At 53.1% G+C, this 17,278-nt stretch overlaps 1 protein-coding gene across 5 annotated transcripts in view; it reads left to right on the top strand.

Annotated features, from left to right (window-relative positions):
• The window catches only part of KMT2D (lysine methyltransferase 2D), a 42,493-nt gene extending 25,326 nt beyond the window's left edge, over window positions 1-17,167 (top strand). For 4 of the 5 annotated variants that reach the window (XM_073020688.1, XM_073020689.1, XM_073020691.1 and 1 more), the window contains exons 36-56: window positions 750-873; window positions 1,019-1,103; window positions 1,188-1,254; window positions 1,365-1,597; window positions 1,699-4,614; window positions 4,756-4,896; window positions 5,019-5,186; window positions 5,348-5,507; window positions 6,297-6,372; window positions 6,539-6,714; window positions 6,817-6,947; window positions 7,640-7,772; window positions 7,851-7,978; window positions 8,471-9,611; window positions 11,498-11,634; window positions 11,735-11,865; window positions 12,341-12,388; window positions 13,560-13,845; window positions 14,064-14,137; window positions 14,263-14,371; window positions 14,541-17,167. In XM_073020688.1, the coding sequence (XP_072876789.1) occupies window positions 750-873; window positions 1,019-1,103; window positions 1,188-1,254; window positions 1,365-1,597; window positions 1,699-4,614; window positions 4,756-4,896; window positions 5,019-5,186; window positions 5,348-5,507; window positions 6,297-6,372; window positions 6,539-6,714; window positions 6,817-6,947; window positions 7,640-7,772; window positions 7,851-7,978; window positions 8,471-9,611; window positions 11,498-11,634; window positions 11,735-11,865; window positions 12,341-12,388; window positions 13,560-13,845; window positions 14,064-14,137; window positions 14,263-14,371; window positions 14,541-14,633 (6,557 nt within the window). In that variant the 3' untranslated portion in view covers window positions 14,634-17,167. The remainder of the gene's footprint in view (window positions 1-749; window positions 874-1,018; window positions 1,104-1,187; window positions 1,255-1,364; window positions 1,598-1,698; window positions 4,615-4,755; window positions 4,897-5,018; window positions 5,187-5,347; window positions 5,508-6,296; window positions 6,373-6,538; window positions 6,715-6,816; window positions 6,948-7,639; window positions 7,773-7,850; window positions 7,979-8,470; window positions 9,612-11,497; window positions 11,635-11,734; window positions 11,866-12,340; window positions 12,389-13,559; window positions 13,846-14,063; window positions 14,138-14,262; window positions 14,372-14,540) is intronic. The other variant, XM_073020692.1, reaches the window with a different exon arrangement.
• The last annotated feature ends 111 nt before the right edge of the window (window positions 17,168-17,278 follow it).

The raw sequence follows: 17,278 nt of genomic DNA, 5'->3' as shown, positions 1-17,278 counted from the left end.
GGCTGAGGCAGGAGAATCGCTTGAACCCAGGAGGTAGAGGTTGCAGTGAGCTGAAACTGCACCATTGCACTGCAGCCTGGGTGACAAGAGCAAGGCTCTATCTTTAAAAAAAAAGGAAGGAGAAAAAGTGCGCGCTCAGTTAAGTTTTCTGAGCAGTGGAGAAATATACAAAGTGTGCGATTTTAGAAAGATTTAACTTTTTGGTAGTTGGTGGTTTCTTCTTTTTTGCCCAGCATTCTAGACAGACAGGAGAGTGGACTACAGGTGATGCATGTGGTACCCAAAACAGCTCTGGAATCTAGGGCTTTGCAACAGTGCCAGCATCTTGGGTTTTTGGGCTGTGCTAGTTGCACTAAGAACATTGCATTTGAAGAATGCTTTCTAAGTTATAAAGTGTACTTATATTCTTGTCACGTTTGATCCTCTTAACACCTCTGAGGTAGACGGAGTAGGGATCATCATCTGTATCAAATAAAAGGGTAAACTGAGGTGAAATAATGCAGGTTGACTCAACAAATATTTACGGAGCCACTTTTTCTAGCACGGTGCAAGTAAAAACAGGACCACATGTCCTGTGAATAATAGAGCTGATTCTCCCAGGCAGACTGGCTCCTAATTCAGTGGTCTTTCTGCCTTGCCATGCCATTGTTCTGCCTGGTGTGGTTGAGGTCAGGAAGTTGAAAGGAATCGCAGATATTCAGTGAAGCATTGGCCCCATAGCCCAGCTCATTTGGTTCTCCCCTTTCCAGACCTGGACAAATTTGCTGCAGAAGATATCATTGATCCTATTGCAAAGGCCAAGATGGTGGCTTTGAAAGGCATCAAGAAAGTGATGGCTCAGGGCAGCATTGGGGTGGCACCTGGTATGAACAGGTAAGACTCAGGGCCGGAATGGGTTTGGCCCTTTTCTTTTCCAGTCACACCCCTTCTTGGCCCCCCTCCCTACTTGTCCCACGTCTCCTTGCCTTCCAACTTTCTTATTGCCAACACTTATCCTCTGTGCTTTGGTGGACTACAGACAGCAGGTGTCTCTGCTAGCCCAGAGGCTCTCGGGGGGACCCGGCAGTGATCTGCAGAACCATGTGGCACCTGGGAGTGGCCAGGTAAGTGGTCAGGTGGGACATTGGGGCATCCTTCTTAGGGCCTAGCAGGGAACAATGACCCTTTAGCAGTCTCTCTCATTGCAGGAGCGGAGTGCTGGTGATCCCTCCCAACCTCGTCCCAACCCGCCCACTTTTGCTCAGGGAGTGATCAGTGAGTATGGGGCATGGGAGGAAGGTGCAGGGAAGTGGTTTGGGACATATGGAGGAAGAGGGATTGGGATTACCATTTTGCAGGTCCTGACACCCAGCTTCTTTTCCCAGATGAAGCTGACCAGCGGCAGTATGAGGAGTGGCTGTTCCATACCCAGCAGCTCCTACAGATGCAGCTGAAGGTGCTAGAGGAGCAGATTGGTGTACACCGCAAGTCCCGGAAGGCTCTGTGTGCCAAGCAGCGCACTGCCAAAAAAGCTGGCCGTGAGTTCCCAGAAGCTGATGCTGAGAAGCTCAAGCTGGTTACAGAGCAGCAGAGCAAGATCCAGAAACAGCTGGATCAGGTGGGGGAAAGCAAACTTCAGCCTAGCACCTAGAAGGCAGGGAAGAGGGATGGCATGGGGGGAGCATGCCCCAGCCTGACCTCTCCGACCTCCCGCATTAGGTCCGGAAACAGCAGAAGGAGCACACTAATCTCATGGCGGAATATCGGAACAAGCAGCAGCAGCAACAACAGCAGCAGCAGCAGCAGCAACAGCAACAACACTCAGCTGTGCTGGCTCTTAGCCCTTCCCAGAGTCCCCGGCTGCTCACCAAGCTCCCTGGTCAGCTGCTCCCTGGCCATGGGTTGCAGCCACCACAGGGGCCTCCGGGTGGGCAAGCTGGAGGTCTTCGCCTGCCCCCTGGGGGTATGGCACTACCTGGACAGCCTGGTGGCCCCTTCCTTAACACAGCTCTGGCCCAACAGCAACAACAGCAACATTCTGGTGGGGCTGGATCCCTGGCTGGCCCCTCAGGGGGCTTCTTTCCTGGCAACCTTGCTCTTCGAAGCCTCGGACCTGATTCAAGACTTTTACAGGAAAGGCAGCTGCAGCTGCAGCAGCAACGCATGCAGCTGGCCCAGAAATTGCAGCAGCAGCAGCAGCAACAGCAGCAGCACCTTCTAGGACAGGTAGCAATCCAGCAGCAACAGCAGCAGGGTCCTGGAGTACAGACAAACCAAGCTCTGGGTCCCAAGCCCCAGGGACTTCTGCCTCCCAGCAGCCACCAAGGCCTCCTGGTCCAGCAGCTGTCCCCTCAACCACCCCAGGGGCCCCAGGGCATGCTGGGCCCCGCCCAGGTGGCTGTGTTGCAGCAGCAGCACCCTGGAGCTTTGGGCCCCCAGGGCCCTCACAGACAGGTGCTTATGACCCAGTCCCGGGTGCTCAGTTCCCCCCAGCTGGCACAGCAGGGTCAGGGCCTTATGGGACACAGGCTGGTCACAGCCCAGCAGCAACAGCAGCAGCAACAACAGCACCAACAGCAAGGGTCCATGGCAGGGCTGTCCCATCTTCAGCAGAGTCTGATGTCACACAGTGGGCAGCCTAAACTGAGCACTCAGCCCATGGGCTCTTTACAGCAGCTTCAGCAGCAGCAGCAACAGCAGCAGCAACAGCAGCAGCAGCAGCAGCAGCAGCTGCAACAGCAACAGCAACTTCAGCAGCAGCAGCAGCAGCAGCTACAACAGCAACAGCAACTTCAGCAGCAGCAGCTTCAACAACAGCAACAGCAGCAACAGCTTCAACAACAGCAACAGCAGCTTCAACAACAGCAGCAGCAGCTTCAACAACAGCAGCAGCAACAGCAGCAGCAGCTTCAACAGCAACAACAGCAGCTACAACAGCAACAGCAGCAGCAGCTTCAACAGCAGCAACAGCAGCTACAACAGCAACAGCAACAGCTGCAACAGCAACAGCAGCAGCAGCAGCAGCAGATGGGCCTTTTAAACCAGAGTCGAACTTTACTGTCTCCTCAGCAACAACAGCAGCAGCAGGTGGCACTTGGCCCTGGCATGCCAGCAAAGCCTCTTCAACACTTTTCTAGCCCTGGAGTCCTGGGCCCAACCCTCCTCCTGACGGGCAAGGAACAAAACACCGTAGACCCGGCTGTTTCTTCAGAGGTCACTGAGGGGCCCTCTACACATCAGGGAGGGTCATTAGCAATAGGAACTACCCCTGAGTCAATGGCCACTGAACCAGGAGAGGTAAAGCCCTCACTCTCTGGGGACTCACAACTTCTGCTTGTCCAACCCCAGCCCCAGCCTCAGTCCAGCTCTCTGCAGCTGCAGCCACCTCTGAGGCTTCCAGGACAACAGCAGCAGCAAGTTAGCCTGCTCCACACAGCAGGTGGAGGAAGCCATGGGCAGCTAGGCAGTGGATCATCTTCTGAGGCTTCATCTATGCCCCACCTGCTTGCCCAGCCCTCTGTTTCCTTAGGGGAGCAACCTGGGCCCATGACCCAGAACCTTCTGGGCCCCCAACAGCCCATGCTAGAGCGGCCCATGCAAAATAATACAGGGCCACAACCTCCCAAACCAGGACCTGTCCTCCAGTCTGGGCAGGGTCTGCCTGGGGTTGGAATCATGCCTACGGTGGGTCAGCTTCGAGCACAGCTCCAAGGAGTCCTGGCCAAAAACCCACAGCTGCGACACTTAAGTCCTCAGCAGCAGCAGCAGCTACAGGCACTCCTCATGCAGCGGCAGCTGCAGCAGAGTCAGGCAGTACGCCAGACCCCACCCTACCAGGAGCCTGGGACCCAGACCTCTCCCCTCCAGGGCCTCCTGGGCTGCCAACCTCAACTTGGGGGCTTCCCTGGATCACAGACAGGCCCCCTCCAGGAGCTAGGGGCAGGGCCTCGACCTCAGGGCCCACCCCGGCTCCCTGCCCCACCAGGAGCCTTATCTACAGGACCAGTCCTTGGCCCTGTCCATCCCACACCTCCACCATCCAGCCCTCAAGAGCCAAAGAGACCTTCACAATTACCTTCCCCCAGCTCCCAGCTTCCCACTGAGGCCCAGCTCCCTCCTGCCCATCCAGGGACCCCCAAGCCCCAGGGGCCAACCTTGGAGCTGCCTCCTGGGAGGGTCTCACCTGCTGCTGCCCAGCTTGCAGATACCTTGTTTGGCAAGGGTATGGGACCTTGGGATCCCCCAGACAACCTAGCAGAAACCCAGAAGCCAGAGCAGAGCAGCCTGGTACCTGGGCATCTGGACCAGGTGAATGGACAGGTGGTGCCTGAGGCACCCCAACTCAGCATCAAGCAGGAACCTCGGGAAGAGCCATGTGCCCTGGGAGCCCAGTCAGTGAAGAGGGAGGCCAATGGGGAGCCAATAGGGGCACCAGGAACCAGCAACCACCTCCTGCTGGCAGGCCCTCGCTCAGAAGCTGGGCATCTGCTCTTGCAGAAGCTACTCCGGGCAAAGAATGTGCAACTCAGCACTGGGCGGGGGTCCGAGGGGCTGCGAGCTGAGATCAACGGGCACATTGACAGCAAGCTGGCTGGGCTGGAGCAGAAACTACAGGGTACCCCCAGCAATAAGGAGGTGAGTACTCTGGCTAGAGTAGAGCAGGTAGAGTGGGGCCTAGAGCCAGCGGGGGGCAGAATGAGTGAACCTGGGTCAGACAGAAGAGATGAGGGCTCTGAGGAGGAGGGTAGCAGCCTTCACTGGGCTTATTTGGCTTAGGATGCAGCAGCAAGGAAGCCTTTGACACCGAAGCCCAAGCGGGTACAGAAGGCAAGCGACAGGTTGGTGAGCTCCCGAAAGAAGCTGCGGAAGGAGGACGGGGTCAGGGCCAGCGAGGCCTTGCTGAAACAGCTGAAACAGGTGACCCCCAGGAGCCAGTCCCCTGGTCCCATCCCAGGATAGGGGGCACCCTGTCTCCCAGCTGTGCAAGACAGCAACGCAAACACTCCAGGTTTTCAACTTTGTCATCTTGCCCCTTGTAGGAGCTGTCCCTGCTGCCTCTAACGGAACCTGCTATCACCGCCAATTTTAGCCTCTTCGCCCCCTTTGGCAGTGGCTGCCCAGTCAATGGGCAGAGCCAGCTGAGGGGGGCCTTTGGAAGTGGGGCACTGCCCACTGGCCCTGACTACTATGCCCAGCTGCTTACCAAGGTCAGAAAAATGGCAATATTTTTTGGGAATAGTGAAGTTCTTGGGAAGGTGAGGGTGGGAATGGAAAACTTAAGGGAATTGCTGATGTAGAGTGGGGCCAGGAGATTATACCAGTCTCCCTATGCCATCTTGCACACAACACCCCACCCCCCACCCCCCAGAATAACCTGAGTAACCCGCCGACACCACCCTCGTCGCTGCCCCCCACCCCACCCCCATCGGTGCAGCAGAAGATGGTGAATGGTGTCACTCCATCTGAAGAGCTGGGGGAGCACCCCAAGGATGCTGCCTCTGCCCGGGATACTGAAGGGGCACTGAGGGGTAAGTCAAGAGCAGATGCCACCCCTGGTGGGGTTTGGTAGCTGGAGTCCAAGCCAGTTAGTGTGCTGTACAGTTTAGAAATGAGTGGGTTGCCTGCTGTCCTGTGTGTTTACATAACAGGGCACTTGAGGTAGGAAGGGCCCCTTCAGGACTGATTTCTTGGGGACCAGAATGGACATTTGGAGTCTCGAGCAAACACAATAGGGGAGATGGGTGGCAGGGAGCATCTTTATGAAGCTTTGTATAGAAGGAACAGTCCAGCTTTAGTGAGTGTGGAGCTGGACTGATCTGGATTTGAATTCTGGTTCCTGCATTCATTCAACTGTGTTACTGTATCCACGTAACTTGATTGACTTGTGTGAGCCTCAGTTTCCTCCCTGTAAAATGGCTATTGTAGTACTCACCTAATGGAGTTGTTAAATGACTGAACAAACTCCAAAGAGTGTATCTAAAGCCAACTGCCACCAGGCATGGTAGCTTATGCCTGTAATCCCAACACTTTCAGAGGCCAAGATGGGAGGATTGCTTGAGGCCAGGAGTTCAAGACCAGCTTGGGCAATATAAAAGGACCCCATGTCTATGAAAAAAATAAATAAATAAATAAAGCCAGTGCCTGGCATGCAGGGCAGACTCAGTAAATATAGCTTGTCTGCCCCAAACTGGTAGGTGGGAGGACAGTTAATTGTGATAGCTGAGATCTCGTGCTAATTAGGCCTAAAATATTGAGAGAAGGTACCATCAGCCCTGGCCACCCTCACCTGACTTTTCTTCTCCCCACCCACCCCTCAGATACTTCAGAGGTGAAGAGTCTAGACCTGCTGGCCGCCTTGCCTACACCCCCTCACAATCAGACTGAGGATGTCAGGTAGGAGTGGGGCTGGAAATGGGGATGAGGAACAAGGGTGGGGGACAGGTTGCCTCATATTTCCTTTGGCCAATGGCAGATTTCAAGTAAGACATCTATTCATCTCTAGATTTAGGAGGAGGAGTCTGCAGGGCTGTAGCAACAAATGTCTACTTTTGGTCCCTAGGATGGAGAGTGATGAGGATAGCGATTCTCCTGACAGCATTGTGCCAGCTTCATCCCCTGAGAGCATCTTGGGGGAGGAGGCCCCTCGTTTCCCTCATCTGGGCTCAGGCCGGTGGGAGCAAGAGGACCGGGCCCTCTCCCCTGTCATCCCCCTCATTCCTCGGGCCAGCATCCCAGGTATGTGCTACTCTGGATGTGGGCCAGGCCCAGTTCACCTGGGTTGTCCGAAGCTGGGGGAGAGGCGGCCAGGGGTTACACAAATCCCTCTTTCTCATTCAGTCTTCCCAGATACCAAACCTTATGGGGCCCTTGACCTGGAGGTCCCTGGAAAGCTGCCTGCTACAACTTGGGAAAAGGGCAAAGGAAGTGAGGTGTCAGTCATGCTCACAGTCTCTGCTGCTGCAGCCAAGGTGTGTCCTAGGGGTACCTCGAGGCTGAGGGGAACCTGATCAGAGGGCAGTCCCTAGAATTTGTCTGGATAAGAAAAATTGTAGTTGTTTAAAAACATGTATTGAGTACCTATTGTATGTGAAAGCCTGGGCTAGAGTCTGTGGAATTTGGATAAATGAAGCATGATTCCTGCCCTCACAGGGCTCATAGTCCCATGGTAAAGACAGACAAGTCAGCAACTAAGGAGCGCCTCTGTGTGTAATGCCACAGGTACTACATGATAGCGTTGCCCCAGTCATGTTTGGTGGGACTCTGTCAGCTGTTTTGAAAATATTAACAGACTTTTGTGGTGAAAGAAAGTTGGAAAACACAGTTAAAATGACAGTATGGGTTTCTTTACTACAAGTAGAGTCCTCAGGTCCTTTTAATTTGCTGACGTGTATCATGAGCCTCCAAGTCATGGATAGAGCATGCATCACTTCCTAAACGTAGTTGACGTAGTCCCCTTTTCGTGGAGCTCCCGTCATTGCCCACAGCAGCTTGGGAAAGGCTGCTGTGAGGGAAGTGTGTGAAAAGAGCTGGGTGACACAGGATGGAACTCCTACCCTAGGGAGTGGGTTCTAGGTGTCCTTGTCCCCACCCAGCTGATAGTAGAACTCACCTCAGACACTTGGCTGACATGTTTCTCCCATCCCTTGCCCGGCCCTGGCAGAACCTGAATGGTGTGATGGTGGCAGTGGCAGAGCTGCTAAGCATGAAGATCCCCAACTCCTATGAGGTGCTGTTCCCAGAGGGCCCCGCCCGGGCAGGCACTGAGCCTAAGAAGGGGGAAGCTGAGGGTCCTGGTGAGTGTGGCAGGGAAGCCTTTTGGGACTTGAGGGGAGTGATTCTGTTGGGACGCTCTGATCCACTCCTTTCTGCAGGTGGGAAGGAAAAGGGTCTGGGAGGCAAGAGCCAAGACACTGGCCCTGATTGGCTGAAGCAGTTTGATGCAGTGTTGCCTGGCTATACCCTCAAGAGCCAACTAGACATCTTGAGCCTCCTGAAACAGGTAGGTCTAGGGGAGAAAAAGGGGTGGGTGTTAGAAAAAAGGGGCTGCTGGCTAGGCACGGTGGCTCATGTCTGTAATGCCAGTGCTGTGGGAGGCAAGGCGAGTGAATCACTTTAGGCCAGGAGTTTGAGACCAGCCTGGCCAACATGGCGAAACCCCATCTCTACTAAAAACAAAAACAAAAACAAGTAGCCAGGCATGATGGTGCATGCCTGTAATTCCAGCTACTCGAAAGGCTAAGGCATGAGAATCCCTTGAACCCAGGAGGCGGAGGTTGCAGTGAGCCAAGATTGTGCCTCTGGATCCAGCCTGGGCAACAGAGCAAGACTCTGTCTCAAAAAAAAAAAAAAAGAAAAGAAAAGAAAAGAAAAAAGGGGCTGCCTAGGGCAAAGAATGTGGAGGCCTTTTGGGAGGGTGGGATATGGGTGAGGGGAAGGAGGGAGCTAGTTAGATGAGGAGCTGGCACTAATGATACAGGGCACCCTCCTACAGGAGAGCCCCGCCCCAGAGCCACCCACCCAGCACAGCTATACCTACAATGTCTCCAATCTGGATGTGCGACAGCTCTCAGCCCCACCTCCTGAAGAACCCTCCCCGCCCCCTTCCCCCTTGGCACCTTCTCCTGCCAGTCCCCCTACTGAACCCTTGGTTGAACTTCCCGCCGAACCCTTGGCTGAGCCACCTGTCCCCTCACCTCTGCCACTGGCCTCATCCCCTGAATCGGCCCGACCCAAGCCCCGTGCCCGGCCCCCTGAAGAAGGTGAAGATTCCCGTCCTCCTCGCCTCAAGAAATGGAAAGGAGTGCGCTGGAAGCGGCTGCGGCTGCTGCTGACCATCCAGAAGGGCAGCGGGCGGCAGGAGGATGAGCGGGAAGTGGCAGAGTTTATGGAGCAGCTTGGCACAGCCTTGCGACCTGACAAGGTACCTCGAGACATGCGTCGCTGCTGTTTCTGTCATGAGGAGGGTGACGGGGCCACTGATGGGCCAGCCCGCCTGCTGAACCTGGACCTGGACCTGTGGGTACACCTCAACTGTGCCCTTTGGTCCACGGAGGTGTATGAGACCCAGGGCGGGGCACTAATGAATGTGGAGGTTGCCCTGCACCGAGGACTGCTAACCAAGTGCTCCCTGTGCCAGCGAACTGGTGCCACCAGCAGCTGCAATCGCATGCGTTGCCCCAATGTCTACCATTTTGCTTGTGCCATCCGTGCCAAGTGCATGTTCTTCAAGGACAAGACCATGCTGTGTCCAATGCATAAGATCAAGGGGCCCTGTGAGCAAGAGCTGAGCTCTTTTGCTGTCTTCCGGCGGGTCTACATTGAGCGGGACGAGGTGAAGCAAATCGCCAGCATCATTCAGCGGGGAGAACGGCTGCACATGTTCCGTGTGGGGGGCCTTGTGTTCCACGCCATCGGACAGCTGCTGCCTCACCAGATGGCTGACTTTCATAGTGCCACTGCCCTCTATCCCGTGGGCTACGAGGCCACACGCATCTATTGGAGCCTCCGCACCAACAATCGTCGCTGTTGCTATCGCTGTTCTATTGGTGAGAACAACGGGCGGCCGGAGTTTGTAATCAAAGTCATCGAGCAGGGCCTGGAGGATCTGGTCTTCACTGACGCTTCTCCCCAGGGTGAGCGGTGGGCCCTTGAAATGGATAATATGGTATGGGGAAAGTTTCTCCCAGGGTCACTGTTACAGTGTCTGTAAGAGGACCTGTAGCCTCTATGTGAGTGATCCTCCTTCCCCCACCTCAGGCAGGCAGGGGGTCTCTTGAAAATTCCCCGTGAAAGTGTTTGAGCCTCTCTGTCACTCTAAATTCCCTTGTAGTTGAAAATATTTTGCTTGTCTAATCTCACATATTCTAGTTCCTTTTGCTATCCTCAGTGGAACGAAAGGAAACAGTTCTGAGACTATCGTCTGCTTCACCTAACCTAATCCTAACCGAGTCCCTTGTGGTTGTTTTTCCCTGGATGAAATCAGAATTACTTTGATTTGGGCCGGGCGCGGTGGCTCAAGCCTGTAATCCCAGCACTTTGGGAGGCCGAGACGGGCGGATCATGAGATCAGGAGATCGAGACCATCCTGGCTAACCCGGTGAAACCCCGTCTGTACAAAAAATACAAAAAACTAGCCGGGCGAGGTGGCGGGCGCCTGTAGTCCCAGCTACTCGGGAGGCTGAGGCAGGAGAACGGTGTAAACACGGGAGGCGGAGCTTGCAGTGAGCTGAGATCCGGCCACTGCACTCCAGCCCGGGCGACAGAGCAAGACTTCGTCTCAAAAAAAAAAAAAAAAAGAATTACTTTGATTTTAGTTTTAGTGTTAATGATAAAATAACAGTAAGAGCAGGTACCTTTTTTTGAGTGTGTACTGTGAGCCACAAACTAAGCTAAGTGATTTGTGTAGTTTATTTTGTTCATACAACCCTATGAGGTAAGTATTGTACTACGATTATGCCCAGTTTACACATAAAGAAACTGAGTCTTAGATTTAAGTACAGTTATGCATTGCTAAATGACAGGGATACATTCTGAGAAATGTATTGTTAGGTGATTTTGTCATTGTGTGAACTTCATAGAGTGTACTTACACAAACCTAAATGGTGCAGCATACTACACACCTAGGCTCTGTGGTATACCCCATTGCTCCTAGGCTACAAATCTGTACAGCATGTAACTGTAGTGAATACTGTAGGCAGTTGTAACATATGGTAAGTATGTGCATCTAAACATAGAAAAGATACGGTAAAAATACAGTATTATAATCTTACTAGACCACTGTTGTATATATGATTCCTCATTGAATGAAATGTTATTAAGCTGCACATGACTGTTTTGGCTCAGGGTCCCATGGCCAGTACTAGAACCTGAACGCAAGTCTTTCCAACTCCAAAGCATGCCTGTTCTTTCACTAGGGACCTTCCATGGCCTGTGCTGGGTCTACTGGGCCCTGGGTTTCTGTCTCAAGGCCCTGTGATGACTCCCTGGGGTTGGAAGCCTCCTGCTTCTTTTTTTTTTTTTTTTTTTTTTTTTTTTTTTTTTTTTTTTTGAGGCGGAGTCTCGCTCTGTCGCCCAGGCTGGAGTGCAGTGGCCGGATCTCAGCTCACTGCAAGCTCCGCCTCCCAGGTTTACGCCATTCTCCCGCCTCAGACTCCCAAGTAGCTGGGACTACAGGCGCCCGCCACCTCGCCCGGCTAGATTTTTGTATTTTTTAGTAGAGACGGGGTTTCACCGTGTTAGCCAGGATGGTTTTGATCTCCTGACCTCGTGATCCGCCCGTCTCGGCCTCCCAAAGTGCTGGGATTACAGGCTTGAGCCACCGCGCCCGGCCGGAAGCCTCCTGCTTCTTAACAGACAGTGAGACTAGGAGGCCAAGAGAGGATCCGGAAGACCAACACACCTTCATGATAGGGAGGCTTGAAGGCCACAGAAAACAACTGCGGTTCTGGATTGGGGTTAGGGACTGGAGGTCAGTTAGCAGAAGTTGCCTCTAAGGGCTACTCTCTTCCCTGCTTCTTAGCCGTGTGGAATCGCATCATTGAGCCTGTGGCTGCCATGAGAAAAGAGGCTGACATGCTGCGACTCTTCCCTGAGTATCTGAAGGGCGAGGAGCTCTTTGGGCTGACGGTGCACGCTGTGCTTCGCATAGCTGAATCAGTAAGGAAGGGGCTGGGAGCTGGGGGGCTTGGCGGGCACTGAGAACTTTGGCCACCCCAAAAAAAACTCAGGCTAAGGTGAGTATGAACTGTGCCCACAGCTGCCCGGGGTGGAGAACTGTCAAAACTATTTATTCCGCTATGGGCGCCACCCCCTTATGGAGCTGCCACTCATGATCAACCCCACTGGCTGTGCCCGATCAGAGCCTAAAATCCTCACACACTACAAACGGTGAGCTTGTGATGCTGGAGCCAAGGGAGGGTGTGGGTGTTGATAGGGATCCTCTGGTCCCATCATGAGGATTTAGGATACAGATCAGAGTTCTCGTGAAGAAACTGGGGAATCACTCTTAGACCTCCTAATTAGAGGGCACACAGATATTAGTAGGTTATCCTTTTCCTCTTCTCCCAACCTGCTCAGATGCACTTGGGATATAGGACAGAATTACCTCGGGCACCCTGGGGAGGTAATGGGTAAACTGGTGAAATTTTATGAAATATATAAGGGACCTGGTCACCTTTTTCCTCTCCTGTTTTACTTCCAGCGGGAGGGCCTGTGATTCTCCCAAACCTCAGATACCCCATGAGTGCTAGGGTCACCTTCCCTTCCCCGTGAGTGTTGGTGTCAAAAACAAATAGTTAGAGATATAATAGAAAAATAATAAAACCTTACATTTGTATAGCACTTTATACTTTTTTTTTCAAAGCGTTTTCACATCCATTATCTCATTTGATCCTCACAACAACCTTATGAGGTAGGTAGGGCAGGTGGTATGACCCCCATTTTACAGCTGAGAAAACTAAGACCCAGAAAGATTAAATGACTAGGCAAAGGTCACACAGCTGGGACCAGATCCTTACCTCTGTGGGTCCTTGTTCTTTCTGTGTACCAGGGACCTTAGTCCCTGGGTAGAGGGAGGCAGAATCTGTGGTAGCAGGGCTTTCTTGAAGGTCTTTGGTGGCTCCTAGGCTGTCGTAGAGTGTCAGAGACTCTCTGTCCCTAGCCAACCTTGTCCTTGATGCCCTGCAATGGTGGTTTTCAAACTGTGAGTGCATGTGTTCCAAAAAGTCCTCGATCACATAAACTGATGGGTTGAACTTGGCCTTCCCATGCATATCTCTTCCTTCCCCAAATTGGATTAAACCAGAAGAGCTCCATTGTCATCTAGTTTATGTATTGGAGTTCCAGTCAACATTTTGTTAAAGAAAAAAGCAAAGATTTCTGCTAAATAAAAAAGAACCAGAAACATTTGAAAACCACTGCTCTGGGATGGCAAGAATTTGGCTGGTACCCTAGGGTGGTAAAAGGTATCCTGCCAGGCAGCCGTCATTCCCCTGCACTGAGCCATCTGCACAGAGCCCAATGTTATGTCAGAGAAGGGGACAATCTGAAGAAAGGATACCACCTTTAGGCTGTGAGTTCACAGCCAGTTTTAATTCAAATCTAGCCCAGCGTGGTAGGCACAGTCCCCATTTTCAGGGCTTCCGGTATGTGCAGGAGGTAGGATTCAGACATTCAAGCAAACCATCAGCTTAAATTCTAGGCCTAGGCTGCTTGCGGAAAACTTCCCAGAGGAGCATGGCCTTGAGAATGGTTTGGCAGGAGAGTGGTAGGAAGTGGGTGATGGGAGAACAGGCTCAGTGTAGGGGAATTGGTGCCCCCCATCTCCCTCCACACTTCACCCCTCACCCTGGGCTCTCTGTACCACCCAGGGTGTCAGAAGGGTCCCTATAGCTAGTTGCTTCCTCACCAGAGCTGAGACCCAGTTGCCTCTACTCCTTTCCCAAGGCTGCACTTCCAGTGCTTGCCAGCAGCACACGCCCCTAACTGATGTGTTGCACATCCCAGGAGGTGGTGGAGGAGGTGGGTGGTGTGTACGTGGTCTGAGGGCGAACTGTCTTGTCATGGATTGTATCACCTCCCAGGCCCCATACCCTGAACAGCACCAGCATGTCTAAGGCATATCAGAGCACCTTCACAGGCGAGACCAACACCCCGTACAGCAAGCAGTTTGTGCACTCCAAGTCATCTCAGTACCGGCGGCTGCGCACCGAATGGAAGAACAACGTGTACCTGGCTCGCTCCCGCATCCAGGGCCTGGGGCTCTATGCAGCTAAGGACCTAGAAAAGCACACAATGGTTATCGAGTACATTGGCACCATCATTCGGAACGAGGTGGCCAACCGGCGGGAGAAAATCTACGAAGAGCAGGTATAAGCTGACAGAGGGGCCATTGTGGTGCATAGTCCGCACTCAACCAAGGAGCAAGGGTCAGGATTGGTCACAGGAGGGCAGGAGGAAAGCTGTGGTGGGGAAGGGAAAGGCAGGAGAAATGAAGAACATGCAACAGAAGCCCACTGCCTGAGTCTCCTACCTGATCCCACTCTCTGATACTCTTGTCCCTTCTTCTGCAACCTCTGCCTTTCTAGAATCGAGGCATCTACATGTTCCGAATAAACAATGAACATGTGATTGATGCTACGTTGACCGGCGGCCCTGCCAGGTGAGAGATGACGAGGAAGGAGGGAATTAATGGTCCCTGAGTAGCACTCTGGGGGATAGACAACAAGGAATCAAAATTTTCCCAAGTTAGTTGCCTGACATCCCTGACTCTGTCCTTCTACCCAGGTACATTAACCATTCCTGTGCCCCTAACTGTGTGGCCGAAGTCGTGACATTTGACAAAGAGGACAAAATCATCATCATCTCCAGCCGGCGAATCCCCAAAGGAGAGGAGGTGAGAGGAAGTATCCTGAGTGAGTGACAAAGCAGCTACTACTCCTTTCACCCCTTCTCTGCCATTCCCTAAATGTGGGTTCCTAGGCTGGGCACCTCAGATCATATCTTCTCTGCCGTCCCTTCTTCCTGTGGGGGCTAGCATTGATTCTGCCCTCTTCTCTTTTCAGCTAACCTATGACTATCAGTTTGATTTTGAGGACGATCAGCACAAGATCCCCTGCCACTGTGGAGCCTGGAATTGTCGGAAATGGATGAACTAAGAAGCTTTGAGGCTACCAGGCAGGGGAGTCCCCCTACCCACAACCTCTTCCCTGAAAGGGTTGAGGGGGAAGAGAGGTAGCAGCCAGAGCCAGGACCCAGGGCTGGGGCTGCCGGCTGACCGGAGCCCCTGGAGCAGGAGGCTGGGGCAGAGGGCCCTAGGCCAAGCCCACCCTGGGCACCAGGGACAACCCTCTTCCCCACCACCGGCCCTCAGGCTGGCATCTCTGCCCCCAGCTCCAGGAGGGGCCAGACAGAAGCAGCCATTGGGCATCTCAGGTTTGAGGGGGATATGGGCCGGGAACTACCCAGAAGCATCTGGGAGGCAGCAGGGTGGGGGAAGAGGATGTGTGGCCGGGCCTCACAGCCCTGCTGCTCCCACTGACCTCTCCGGCCCAACTCAAGGCTGCAAAGAGACTTGACTAAGCTTGACAATCCCAAAGGCCGGGTCCCACACCTGGCCCTGCCTGCCGGGTCCTGCCCCCACCCTTACCCCCATCCCCCTCCCTCTTGATCTGTCTGTTTCCCTCTTTTCCTCTGTGTTTCTGTCTCTCTATGGGTTGTGTTTCCTTGTTTTCCACTCTGACAAATGCAACATGAACGGGAAAGAGGCGCCCAGCTGCCTAGGAGGGCAAGCTGGGCAAGCCGGGCAAGGAGACCCCACACCCACACCTACCTCATTTAAGTGTTGGATTTTTTGCTGTTTTGAAATGTGAGACCCTCTCCAAGCCCCCTACTGCCCCAACCCTCTCCCCCACCTCACTGCCCTCTTCTGAGTGGGTGGAAGAGGGGGTAGGAGGAGGAAGAAAAACAACAACAAAAAATCCATCTTTGTTTTTAATTATGGGCATGGGATGGTGGTTGAGGCAAATGATGATGAAGATTGGGGATGACTGGCCCCTAGTTGCTCTAGGACTTCCTTCTCCATCTGGACATGGGGGCAGGAGGGGGCTAAACCTAGGACCAGGATATCTCTCTCCTGTTTTCCCAACCCCATCATGAGCCCGTTTGCCCTCCAGCCCCTGGACGGGTTGGGTGGGGGGTAGGGTGAGGGCTATCCCTGAGTGGCATGCCCATACCTAATGAGGCAGGGTGTGGCCCGGAGCTCCCACTTTCCCTCAGTCACCAAACTGCTGCTGGTCTGGTGGGAAGGGGTGGTGATGTAGGGGTGGGGAGCTTAGTGTCAGCGAGGGGAGGGTGGGGGGTATTTATCTATTTATACATGGGATTGTACATAGTCTTGTGGGGCATGGGGGAGCCGGCTGGAGGTGAGAACCCTCCCCTCTCCCCCCACCCCCGGGGAGAGCAAATGTAAAACTACTAATTTTTGTGCTTTATATATTCTATATAAATATATCTATTTTCTTTTTACAAAACCAGTTTATAAATGGTAGGGGGGTGTGGGGCGGACACATGGAGCTCCCCTTGTGGGGGGGCCCCCTCCATTACCCAACCTACCGCCCTTTTCCTCACCCCCCACCCCACTCCCCACCCCCTGGCTGTGACTGCTGTAAGATGGGGGTATAGAGGCTGGGCAATTCCCACCCCCTGTTGTATAGTTGGACTACGTTATAACGCACAAAAGAGAGCTGACCCCAGGGGGAGCCAGAGGGTGATGGGTTCCTTGCCTCCCTTTCCTTCCCCTTTCTGCCCAAGCTTGTGCTGCAGTTTAACCTCTTCCTGGGGGTGGGGGTAGGTAAGGGGTGGGTGACACCCCAAGCCCCTCTCTGGTAGGGAACCGTGGGGATGAAGATGAAGCTTATATGCAGTTCTCTTCTAGGGGCTGTGGGCAAAGGGCATTTTGTAATTAATATTTTCAAGAATCAGATGTCTGGAGTGTAGGGGTGGGCTTGGTGGTGGTGGACGGGCGGGCCTGCTGGAGGGGGAGCTTGGTGGCTGTTGTGATTTTAGGTTTGTTTTTGTTTTGTTTTGAAGTTGGGGAGTTGTGGATTATTGGGTGTAGGGAGATTTTTTTTTTTTTTTTTTTAAGCTGCTTCCTCAACTGTTTCAAGCTGCAAATGTTTAAGAGAATAACACCCCCCACTCCCACAGGAACCGCTGTAATTAAATCAGACAGCAGGAAGACTGGGCTGCAGCCCTCAAAGCCACAGCCCTTGATGTTCCTTTTCGGAGAGCAATAGGTCTAGGCTACAGGGAGGGGGAGATTGGCTCCCGTGAGTCAGGCTGTGTTTGGGGCTTGGGCCCTGGGATTGGGAAAAGGGGATGGGGCAGACTTTGTAAGCATATGCTAGGTATCCGATAGTCCTGTAGAATTTAGTGAAGAAACCTTATACAGTTTTTAATTTTTATATAAACTATAACTCAGACCCAAGCTACAAGGTTGGAATTTTGGTTGGTTTTTTTTTAAGTACCCTGCCTGTATAATTGCATCAGAATCCCCCACCCCCCCGTGTTTGTATTTTGGGTTGGTTTACACTCGCACATACTCAATTTTCAGTTTTCCCCTTTACAGTCTTCTCCCCTCACCTCCAGGACCCTCCCCCTTTTTAAAAAATAAATCGCTGACAAGTGTGAATCCCGTGAAGACTTTATTTTGTGTTGTGTGTATCCTGTACAGCAAGGTTGGTCCTTCGTAACAACGGATGAAATGGTTCCCTTTTTTAAAGCGCCCTCTCTCCCTCCACCC

The sequence above is a fragment of the Chlorocebus sabaeus genome, chromosome 11 (assembly GCF_047675955.1).
Source record: "Chlorocebus sabaeus isolate Y175 chromosome 11, mChlSab1.0.hap1, whole genome shotgun sequence".
Classification (NCBI taxonomy): Eukaryota; Metazoa; Chordata; class Mammalia; order Primates; family Cercopithecidae; genus Chlorocebus; species Chlorocebus sabaeus.
Note: the sequence above shows the minus strand (reverse complement) of the source record. Positions and strands in the feature narration are given on the sequence as shown.